The sequence below is a fragment of the Mus musculus genome, chromosome 16 (genome assembly GCF_000001635.26).
Source record: "Mus musculus strain C57BL/6J chromosome 16, GRCm38.p6 C57BL/6J".
Classification (NCBI taxonomy): domain Eukaryota; kingdom Metazoa; phylum Chordata; class Mammalia; order Rodentia; family Muridae; genus Mus; species Mus musculus.
In genome coordinates, this window is record NC_000082.6 from 17,871,456 (window position 1) to 17,883,905 (window position 12,450).

A 12,450-nucleotide genomic window follows, 5' to 3' on the forward strand; every position below is an offset into this window, starting at 1 on the left:
ATGACAGACATTTCCTCTGCTCACACTCACTCTTATCAGAGTGCTTTTTCTACAAAGAGTCCTGCAACAGGATCACACCCATCATTAAGTTTTATCTATCAGCCTGCCATAAAGTCTCCAGTGCTCTCTTATCAGGAAAAACATAACTCTGTCAGGAGGGCAGGATGAATCTGGGTAATAATTATTTAAAAGAGAACACTTGGATGTACTTAAATAACTCTGGTAATAAATAATATCTTCACTATGTAAATCTATCTGCCCAAACTAAGCCAGATTTGCAGCCTCCAGTCTCTGTTTACAAAGTATTCAAAGTATAGCCTGGGGCCAGGACCCAAAAGAGACTTAAGGATGCCAGTGTTATGTGGAATGCATAAGCTCTTCTGTTGGGAGGTGACTGTTATTCGGGCATTAGACCAGTGGATCAGGTGCTTAAGTAAAGAGCTTCCCTTCACCTCTAAGTGTGTGGAGTAATTTCTCACTGAGAAAACGTATTATTTCTATTACATGACATGCCTTTTTCTGACAGGCTTCAATTGAAATCCTGAAGGATCCTGAGTCAGTGTGTGCATGTGCAATCAGTGTCAACAACGCCACACAGACATGAACACACGTGCATGGGATGCTGCCCCTCCCACCTATCACAAGACGACGCGACCTATGGATGGAATGAATGCTATTACTCATGGTGCTTTAAATTCATCAGGGTGCTGAGGTAGAAACCAGTCTGTGTCTTTAGGATTTTATAACTGGCCATGAGAAAATCCCCAAGTGCCACGTTACCAGAGAACGCTTGGGCAAGGGAAATAAGCACAGTGCTAGTTTACAGTTTACACTTGTCAAGCCTCAGTGGGTACTGATACCCAGAGCCAGTGAGCACACACACATACCCTTCTCAAGGTTCTGAGAGTCCAGGGTTAATAGTACCTCAAATCCCCAGTGCTGTTAACTCATGAGTTCTAGATCATTCCATGGTCAACACTTTTTAAAAGCTAAGAGTGGGTCAACTCACACTACCCTTCCAATGTGTACAGACCACATGGATTGCCTGATCACACTCCTTCCTCGTGGGAGACCATGGCAAAGAGACAGGTGGACCCACTCACTCACCTGGACAGTCGGCTTCATCACTCTTATCCTCACACGTTGGCCAGCCATCACACTGCCAGGGGAGGGGTATGCACTGGATGGTACCACCGTGACATGCAAACTGCCCAGGGTTGCACCGAAGCTCTGTAGAACAAAGGGTAACAGGCTGTTGAGGAAGTGCATAGAAGCAGAAACGTAGAAGGGAGGTGCTCTGCCCACATCATCGTAGCCCTGGGAAAGAAGTCTAGGAGCTGAGTGAGCTGCCCATAGACTGCTTCCTCAGCAGGGTCTGAGCATGCTCCCAAAATAGAGGAAAATGGTTATAAGCTTGCACCAGAATATACAGAACATTTAAGTGGCGTGCTAATATAGGGTGAAGGGCAGAACCATCTCTAGCCAAGGGACTCCGGACACCTTTCTTAAAAGGTGGAACTTGAATAGGGTTTCCTAGAAAGGCAACACTTCATCATGTTCTGTGTGGTGTCACAGCAACAACACTGCAGGGAAATAAGAGCTTACAAGAGGGCTCGTCAAGGTGAGGTGTGAACAGATGAGGCCACGCAAGACCCTGGAAACCCAGCTGAGAGAAGCTGCAGGCTGAGATTCCTCACTTTTATCTATCAGCGTGCTGCAGGCAGCAGGTCACTAAGGCAGTAACATGAGAAGAGTAAGGTAAAGCTGGCTTCTGACTGATAAAAATGCTAAACAAACTCAGCAAAACACAGGCTTCAAAAGAGGAGGCAGCAAGGACACTAGCGCCCAGTGTCAACTCCTCCCTTGTGCTGACTTTCCTTTACTCTCCCCTCATGCCCCTTTCCTTTGGAGACAGGCTCTCACCATGTGGCCCAGACACACAGCAGCACACTGGTGGCCCAGGCCTTGTGCACGGAGGGCAAGCACCCTCCCGAGCTTAAGCCCTAGCCTGCCTCACTTTCCATACAGGTTGTCTGCTGCTGTTGTTTGGATTATTGGGTTCTTCTCAGGCGCTGCCCACTTTGTTTTTGGAGACACGGTTTCTCATTGACCTGAGATGGCTGTTTAGGGTAAGGTTAGCCAGCAAGCCCCAGGGCTGCCTGTTTCTGCCTCCCCAAACACCCAAGACAGTAAATATGTACCATGGGTGCTAGGTATTGAACCCAGGCCCTCATGCTTGCATAGAAAACACTTTACTGACTGAGATATCTCCTAAGGCCACAATGACATTTTATAGAGAATTTTATCCAAGATTAGGAACTGGACTTAAGGTTTCATCTTTTGACAAAGACTATGAGGAGCAGTGGGGTGGTTGGGTGGGTAAGGTGGCCTGCTGGCAAGTCTGATGACTGAGTTTGATCCCTGGAACCCACATAGCAAAAGGAGAGAATTGACTCTTGCAAGTCATTCCCTGACCCCCCACATATGCACCAAACACATAATACACTCCCAACATACAAAAAGTTTAAATGTAATAAAGTTTTCCTTTAAAAAAAAAGGAGGTGGGGGTTGCTGGAGAGATGACTTACTGGTTAAGAGCACTGTCTGTTCTGGAGGCCCTGGGTCTGATTCCCTCATAAAGGCTCGCATATGCCCTCACATGTCTAGGGAATGGATCAAAAGGAGGATGCACTCCCAGCTAGAGTGTAGAACTTACACCACCGTTCTTAATTCTGCCTTTTTTTTTTTTTAATATTTATTTTGTGTGTGGTATATGGCTGTGGACCATTTGCATGCAGTGCCCTGGAAGCCAGAAGAGGTCACTGGATCCCTGGAGCTCGAGTTATGGATGGCTGTGAGCCACTGTATGGATGCTGGAAATTGAACTTTGGTCCTCTGCAAGAATAACAAGTGCTCTTAACCACTCCAACATCTCTTCAGCCCATGACTTTGCTTTTTTAAATTTAAATTTTATTTTACTTCACAAACACAGGTGTTTTGGCTGCATATACGTCTGCATACTACATTCCTGCATGCCTTGTGAAAGCTGGAAGGAGGTGCTGGCGTCCCTGAAACTGTTGTCAGTTGCCATGCTGGTGTTAGGAAGCAAACACAGGGTCTGCTGAAAGAGCAGTTAGCACTCTAAACCACTGAGCCACTTCTACAGCCCTCAAATAAAAGAAATCTTAAAAATAAAATAAAATAAAATAAAATAGACATGGTATGTATGACAGAATAAATAGGCATTTCAAAACACTAATATCCTGGCAAGTGCTCAAGAAGCTTAAACTAAACACGAGAAGTTGAGATGTGGAAACTACGGAGAGAACAAATCTACTAACAAGAGAAGAGAATACGATGTGGAGATGGGATGTCCCTGTAGAGCATTAGAACCAAGAAACAAAGAAAAAGACCACAAGAAGGGAGCAAGAAGCCAACGAGATGGCTTAGTGGGAAGGAGACAACCTGCCTCCACAGGTCTCTGCTGTCCTTGCTTCTAAGCCACAGTGGCAGAGTCACTAGATCTCAGGCTGGAGCCTCGGAAAACCTGAGCCTTTCTTCCATTCTATTTTTCCATTGGACCAAGGCAATATCTATAGGAGAGCACTGATGGGACTTACAGTTTCATGACCACCATGGTGGGGAGGGAACATGGCAGCAGACACGGCACAAGAGCAGTAGCTGACAGTTTACATACTGATCTACAATCATGAAGGAGGCAGGTAGGGCACATGATGTTTGGAGGGTATAAATAGAACATGAGGAGCAGTGATGGAGACAGAGCTGGGCTTGCTTATAGAGCTAGCTATATAACGCTTGTGAGCCTCCCTTGTCTTCACTGACCTTTGCTTCACCAAGAGAGGCACAACTTCTGGCACTCCTCCTGGTCTTTCCTGCTGATTTGTGCTAAGGCCTGGCTGTCTCTGCTAGGTCACGTCACCACTGTTGGTATCCTGATACTACCAAACTGGACTGCTGGTGTATCTGTGAAGTGTTTGTGAGTAGATCAAGCTGCCACTGCCTGCTAACCTGTGAACTGTACTGACGATTTCCAGACAACACAGACAGGAGTTGCTCCAAAGAACCTTTCTAAACAGGTCCACGTCCCCATTATCCATTCTTTCCCACTACCTCTGGTAGGTGGTGGGCTAAAAGGAAAGTTAGAGTATATAAGAGCCATCATTAAAAATAGGTTTTGAAAAAAATTAAAGTTACCGCAAAGTGGATCAAAGACTTCTACCATAAGTGCGAAAACTATAAAATATCTAGAAAGCTGGGCGGTGGTGGTGCACGCCTTTAATCCCAGCACTTGGGAGGCAGAGGCAGGCGGATTTCTGAGTTCAAGGCCAGCCTGGTCTACAAAGTGAGTTCCAGGTCAGCCAGATGTACATAGAGAAACCCTGTCTCAAAAAACAAAAAACAACAAAAGAAAAAAAAAACTAGAAAATAGGGGACTGGTCCTGGATATAAGACCAACAGCAACAGTCAGCAAAAGAATAAACAGATAATGGTGACTTCACAGAGTTTTATGGTCAGGACACGATTAAAGACCAGAAAAATAACCCACTGAATGGATATTAAATTCAGTATCACATATGGCACTAATATTCAGAATATATAAAGAATTCCTATAACAATGTAAAAACTCAACTGCCCAACTCAAATCTAAAAAAATCATGTAGCTATTTCTCCAAAGAAATAGAAACAATTGCCTTTAATCCCAGTACTTGGGATGCAGAGGTAGGTGGATCTTTGTGAGTTCAAAGCCAGCTTGGTCTACACTAGGACAGCCAATATGATTCACTAATAAACACATGAAAAAATGCTCAGCAACATTAGTCATCAGAGGCACACAAGCCAAAACTACAGTGAGACAGGACTATCCACTAGAACAACTAGAACAAAACTATTTCTTAAAGTGTCCTGACAAGGAGTAGAGAATGAGCCTTAGACTATTACTACAGTTTTGAGAGATGATTCAGCATCCATGGAACATAGAATTAACATATCAACTAGCAATTTCGCTCATAGACATATACTCAAGAGAACTGAAAGCAGAGACTCTAACAGGTAGTTGTGCACCAAAGTCTACATCAGCACTTACTCTAGAAGCAACTCATAGTCATCAGCTGAAGGATGGAGAGAAAGTGCGGTCTATTCATTCGGCAGACTATTACTTGGTTATAATAACTTATATGTGTTACAATGGGTTATTTGGAGAGGTTAATACATTGTTCTGTGGGTGCGAATTGAGAGTTTGTAGTTTGTGTCTGTAGGAATTTCTAAGTCTTAGTGATAAGATTCTTTTTCTAGAATCACCATCTCTGTCAGCAAGATTTAGCCTCATTTTAAATTATGTAAATTGAGCTGTCTCAAATATCTGTAGGAAATCTAGAATACTTTCTTTTCTTTCCTTTTTCCTTTCCTTTCTTTTTTCTTTCCTTTCCTTTCCTTTTCTTTCTTTCTCTTTCTTTTTTTTGAGACAGGGTTTCTCTGTATAGCCCTGACTGTCCTGGAACTCACTCTGTAGACCAGGCTGGCCTCGAACTCGGAAATCTGCCTGCCTCTGCCTCCCAAGTGCTGGGATTAAAGGCGTGCGCCATCATCGCCTGGCTAGAATACTTTCTAAATCGTTTGAAATTAATTTCTCTTAATTTGCCCACAAAAGGCAAAAGATGGAGCCTTAGCACAAGTACACATCACATTCACATCACAAAGGACATTAATTTCCAGGAAAGAAACGCTGACCAGGTCACCTCTCTCCATGTCCACCTGAGTGTCCTGAGACAATGAGGACTCATGGCGAAGTGGTCACGCACAACTTGTGCCTCAAGAGTGCTCTCTGCAGGTCTGTCATTTGCTCATCATCCTGCTCTAGACTGAGCTAGCAGCCGTGTCCTAGCAGGCTTCGCAAAGGCTCTCAATCTATACCACAAGCTTCAAGAAAAAAAAGGTATTTTTTCCAGGATCACAGTCCAAAGCAGCAGCAGAGCAGAAAGGATCTGAAGGGATCTGGAGGGACCTCTTTTCCATTTGGCCACACTATTCTAGTTTTTCCTGTGGATATCATCAAGAGGAGGCACAACCACTGTTAACAATAGATAATAACTAACATACAAAATAGATCCCATTCTAAGTTAAGAGTGAAGAAGAACCTGAACGAGGCCTCGGATAGGCCAATATCTAAGCCACCAGCAAGCAACACTGCCTAGGGCAATCCTACAATCAGCATGGCAGTAGGAAAAGGCACAATAGTACAGAGAAGTCTAAGTTAAGACTGAGCCTAGCAGTTTCATAAAATATAGTCTGACTTCTTCAAGAAGGACTGCAGCTGCCAATGAAGGGAAAAATCAGGGTGCTTGTCCAACACACGCCAGGGAGGACAGAGCCAGGAAGGGAGGACAACCACAACCAGACCTTTGTGATGTTTACAAAACTTCCCACCACCTTCAAAAGTACCATTTGTGCTTTCATGAGAGCCCAGGGACATTTACACCCTTGCCCCAAGAATGCCACCATCTTCTTGGGCCTGGTTTGGCACTCTCTGCAACTCTGTAATCCTTTAGTGCCTTTCTGGTCACTGTCACATACCTGGCCCCTACAGCTTTCTGGGATGGTATGCGAGGAGATCAGTATAGAAAGAGGTACCAGTAAACCATCTTAAGACTAGCTTCAGCTCCAGACCATATGGCTATGAACATATCTTGTTAGGCGACACTCCTTGTTCTATATGCATGAAGGTGACCGTTCCTGGCAGTCCTGGGGGCTGAGAACTCACTCAAGTACTGCTTGTTACTCAAGTCCCGAGTGTTCTGTTGCTAGCAATGACCTTGGAAGAGGAGAATGCTCTGAAAATGTCTCCTAAGCAAAGGGGAACCAGAGCTCAGGGCTTTGCAGAGTATGGCCCACTGCTGGGTCTCTCCAACAAAGTCCTGGCTAGGGTGGCCAGTACCCAACTAAACCTGAAGCTGAATAAATTCAGAGGCCACCTGGCCAGGTATCTTAGTGACTTTTCTATTGCTATGAAGAGACACTATGACCAAGGCAGCTTACAGAAGAGCTTAATGGAGGTTCACAATTTGAATTCCTTCTGACCATGAGGGTAGGGAGCACTGCCATCAGGTAGGCAGGAATGAGGGCAGGGAGCACTGCCATCAGGTAGGCAGGAATGAGGGCAGGGAGCACTGCCATCAGGTAGGCAGGAATGAGGGTAGGGAGCACTGCCATCAGGTAGGCAGGAATGAGGGCAGGGAGCACTGCCATCAGGTAGGCAGGAATGGTGCTGGAGCAATAGCTGAGATTGTGCATGTTGAGACAACACAAGAGGCAGTGTCACAGTTTCTGAAACCTCAATGCCAACCCCAGTGACACACCTTTCCAACAAGGCCACACCTCCCAATCCTTCCTAAACAGTTCTACCACCTGAAGCCAAGTATTAAAATATAGGAGCCAATAAGGGCATTCTCATTCAAACCACAAAATTTCCCACAGCTACATAGCTGAGTTTAAGGCTACATGTGACACTGTCTCAAGAAAACTTAACTTTAGCAAGGGCAGGCTGGCTCAGTGGGTAAAGACACACACGTGCATGTGCTCACACACAGGCACACACACGGACATACACACAACATGTAAATGTAATAAAAGCAAGAAAACTAAACTTTGCTCTACTGTGTCTAGTAAACAGCCTTCTACAGTACTTTTTAAGTACTATCCTTATTTAGAGAAAGAGAAATGAGATTCCCACATGCCTCTGAGGACCAACTTTCCAAATGGAATTGCAGACAAATTACCTGACTCACAAAAGCAAATTCAAGCTATGGAAAGATTTCAAAGTCCTACAGGTAAGTTTTTGTTATTGAGACAGAGGTTTTGGCTTTGTAGCCTAGGCTAACTGCCAACAGAATTCTCCTTCCTCCCTGGTAGTAGAGGGTGGAAGTCAGAACCTCATATATATATATTAGAGAAGCACTCTACCACTGAGCTACACTCCAACCCCACCTAAGGGCAATACTAAACTAAACAAGGCAACTCCTGAAGCAAAGCTAGACTGGAGTTCTGAGGCATACAAAAAGATGATCTCAGGCCAAGCAGCAATGGGACAGCTGTACTCCACCCCCTCTAAAATCTAAACAGTATCACGCTCTGATCTCTGCTCAGAGTTCTATGCAGCCAAAAGCATCATTTCATATACTCCTGAGAAACTGCAGCCAAGCACAAGACCAACACACCACAAACTATCTGAAAAGGAATGTTATTTATGGTTATCTAGGCTGTGCACCCAAAGTGCTTAACAGAGTGTGGGATGTTCAGACATGATGTGGAGGCAGAGGGACAAAGACAGAAGCAACCAGACCCAACACAGACGTAGGACAGGTGAGGAGGAAGTGTGTTCAGCGCCTGACAGGCTGAGTGTGGGAATTCCTGCAGGGTAGTGCTGGGCATGGCAGCAACAGGGAACAGTAAGGACAGACGATGATGGTTAGGAGGAAAATGGGCTGAGACTCAAGGTGGAAAGGTACAAGACGAGACAGAGACAAAGGTCCCCACTAGAGCAGCACATAGCAAAGTATTAATGTCAGGCTACCTAGACTCCAAATATTTGCTCTACTTTACAAGGTGAAGCTCTGAAGCTATGTAACCTTGGCCAAGTAATGTATTCTAAGACCCTGCTGTCTATAGAACAGGGTTAAATCCCACCTCACACTGCAACTGTGACATACAAACATGGAACAGCATTTAGCTACAATTTTGTCTGTGTGTGTGTGTGTCTGTTCTAATCATCTTTATAGTTACTTTCTGTTTTTTTATTTTGTTTTAAATCATGTTTTACCACTAGTTATAGGACCTATTTCCTTTTAAAATACCTTTTCTTAAGCATGGTTTCCAAGTAAAAAATATAAATAAGTAAATAAATAACAAGACAAAACTCTTGCTACACAAGTGTGACATCTAAACCTGACCCCTGGAACTGGTGAAAAAAGCTGCAAACAATAGTCTGCATCTGCAATCCCAGCAATCTCAGGAGAGATGGGGACAGAGAGAAGAGAACTGGATCACATAAAAAAACTCTGGAAGAAACAAGGAGAGACTCTCTCCCTCAAAAACAAGGTAGAAGAGGTCTCACTAGACCCAGGCCAGCCTAGTCTACAGACTGAGTTCCATGCCTCCTAGGCTGTACAGGAAGACCCTCTCTCAAACACAAAACAAGGTAGGAAGAGAAAGAAAACTGCTTCCCAAAAACTGATCTCCACACAAACATTGTTTAAATGCCCTCCAACAGTGTGTTAAGTGTGCACTTGCATGTGAACACATGCATATGTACTTGTGCACACGTCAAAAATCAATGTTAGGTGTTTTGCTCAATAGTTCTCACTTTTTTTTTTTTTTTTTTTTTTTGTAAGACAGGGACCCTTGCTGACCTGAAGCTCACCAATTCAGCAAGCTGAGCAGGCAAGTGAGCTCTAAGACCTCTCTTCACTTTTCACAGCTGACCCATGCTGTTCTTCCCAATCTTTCATGTGCTTGCTAGGGATTAAACGCAGGTCCACAAACTTGCTTAGCTAGCATTTTACCAATTGAGCCACTTCCCCAGGCGTAAAAATACTTCTTTTCAGTGACGGTCTCAGTCACTACATAGCCTGAGCTGGTCTGGAACTCATAAGCTTCCCTGACTCTTCTGAGTGCTGTTGAGTAAAACACCCTTTCTAACCCTTTACTTCCACAGAAATGTCTTCAGAGATAGTATAACCACACGGTTCCAAACACACAATGCCTACATAAAAGGTGACAGCAAGGTTAAAATTATGAGCAAGTCTCCCAAGCTTGTGGAAATGCATGCAATGCAGGCGTTCCTTTGAACACAAAGACACTGTGGTAAGATCACAGGCTGAAAGCCACTGATGAACTGCCCTGAGCTGGCCACCCAGGCCTAAAGAACAGTAAAGCATTAGTGCACACCCTTTGGAAACTATGGACACCGAAGGGTCTCGACCCAATGGCAAGGTACCTATCTTTAGGTAGTCTGCACTCCTCAACTACCCAGTGCTGTCACCTAGTTTTGGAACTGTGACACAGGAGGCAATGCATGTCATCAACATGCTGGTCCTAAGTGTCCTTCGTTTCACTTCTGATTAAAATCTAAGTGATACCCTCTACTGATCTCCAGCAATACCTGTGTACAGACACACATAAGCAAAAGAAAACTTTAAAAACAAATAATAACATGCAAACAGCAAAAGAAAAAGGGCTGGGCATGGCAGCTTATGCTTACTTGGGAGGTTAAGGCAAGAGAATCACCATGGATTCAAGTCCTGCTTTATGGTATGCACTGAATTCTAGGACATCTGAGCTGCAAAGGAAGATCTTGTTTCACACAAAACAAATTAAAAAACAACAACAACAACAACAACAACAACAACAAAAAACAGTTGGTAAAAAGCTTACAATGCAAGGACTTGAGTTCAATCCCCAGAAACCACTTTTAAAAAACCAGTTGTGGGGCTGCAGAGATGGCTCAGCAGTTAAGAGCACTGACTGCTCTTCCAGGGGTCCTGAATTCAATTCCCAGCAACCACATGGTGACTTACAACCATCTGTAATGGGACCCAATGGCACCTTCTGTTGTGTCTGAAGACAGCTACAATGTACTCATATAAACAAAATAATACAATAAATCATAAAACAAAACAAGCAAGCAAAAACAGTTGTGGCTAGCTGGGCATTGTGATGCATGCCTTTAATTCCAGCCCTTGGGAGACAGAGACAGGCAGATCTCTGTGAGTTCTCAGCCAGCCTGGTCTACAGATTGAGTTTTTGGATAGCCAGGACTACACAGAGAAACTCTGTCTTGAAACAACAACAAACCCTAAAACAACAAATAAATCCAGTTGTGGTAAGGTGAGCTTGTAACCCCAGTACAGGGGAAGGAGGCAGAAGTGGATACCTGGCTGGCCTAAGGGGGTGAGTCTCAGGCCAGTGAAAAACTCACAAAACCAGTTTGGGGCTGTGGAAATGGCTCAGTCAAGAAACAGCTTTTGGTGCACACAGAAGATCTGAGTTTGGTCCCAGATCTATTTAAAAACTGGTATGGCAGCATGTGCCTAATCCTAGCACAGGGAAAGTGAAGACAGGACTCTCCCAGACTTGCTGGCCAGCCATTCTAACCAAGTCCATGTGCTATGAATACAGTGAGACCTTGCTTCAAAAACCAAGATGGAGAGTAAATTGAAGGATAGTCCACGTTAATCTCTACTTTTCACACCCACACACATGTGCACATGCACCCATATCCACATATATACATAGAAGCACAAACATACACCATCATAGTGGTGCCTAAGCAGTGACAGCTGAGCCTGATCCTTGGCTTTCATACTCATCTGTTCACACCCACATCTGTTCACACCCACTCTCCCACATATGGCTATGATCTTCTAAAGTTCCTTCAGGAACCCACCTAAGTACACTCTCAAGCCAGCTGACTCACCTAGCCCCACAGTCAGCCTTGTCCTGCTCAACAGGAAGCAGCCCCCAGCTGAAGGAGACAGACAAACTGGGTGAAATGACGGCTGACATCAGCAAATAGAAGTCAGCCTATGCAGAAAGCAGCAGAGAGGGAGCAAGGAGTGTGGGGATAGGAGAAGCAGCTCAGGGTAACTGAAGTAACAGCTTCACTGGGTAGAAGAGGACAGAAACGAAGAGAGAGTGTGCAGCTTCACATCAAGCCAGCCCCCAACCAAGGCTACCCATGAGCTGCCCAGCTCATGTAGTCAACTCTGTGCCCAAGTCCAGATGCCAAGACACACACCCTTTCTCTAGGACACCCCACCTGTACCCTAGACTGGATGGCTGGTAAGCTTTAGGAAGGATCCACACAGCAAGAAGTCCTCGCTCTTTGTCTCTCAGTATAGCTAATACCCAAGGAGCAAGAGTCACCAAACATGAGGCCCAACCAGATGGCTCTGCTTCCTCCCTCCTCCAACTCCCATCCCTATAGAATGACTACAAGGACCTCTCCTTTTTGCCACCTCCATTAGGGCAGCTGCAAGGCAGATGGCTAAAGGAACTACTGTCCTTTGGGTTAAACTAAAACACAAATAGCCATTTTAATATGTGTGTGTCTACATACATACATACAAATTTCATTTTATATGTATTCGTGTTTTCCCGGTATGGATGTCTGAGGGTGTCAGAAGCCCTGAAACTGGAATTATAGACAGGTGTGAGCTGCCATGTGGTTGCTGGGAATTGAACCTGGGTCCTCTGCAAGGCCATCTCTCCAGCCCCTCAAAAACTGGTTTCTAAGTGCCCACTCTGCCTGTCTAAGCACAAAGGACACAAAACCACACAATATGTCAATGAGTAAACCCTGTCACTGTGAATAACTCTAGCACTGTGAGAAATAGAGTGGCTGTATGTTTGCTCTTATTTGCAGATATTAGTTTGAAA

General features: G+C 44.6%; 1 protein-coding gene across 2 annotated transcripts in view; it reads right to left on the bottom strand.

Annotated features, from left to right (window-relative positions):
• Dgcr2 (DiGeorge syndrome critical region gene 2) overlaps positions 1-12,450 on the bottom strand; it is a 51,374-nt gene that overhangs the window by 31,101 nt on the left and 7,823 nt on the right. For both annotated transcript variants that reach the window (NM_001109750.1, NM_010048.3), the window contains exon 2: positions 1,108-1,230. In NM_001109750.1, coding sequence (NP_001103220.1) covers positions 1,108-1,230 — 123 coding nt within the window. The remainder of the gene's footprint in view (positions 1-1,107; positions 1,231-12,450) is intronic.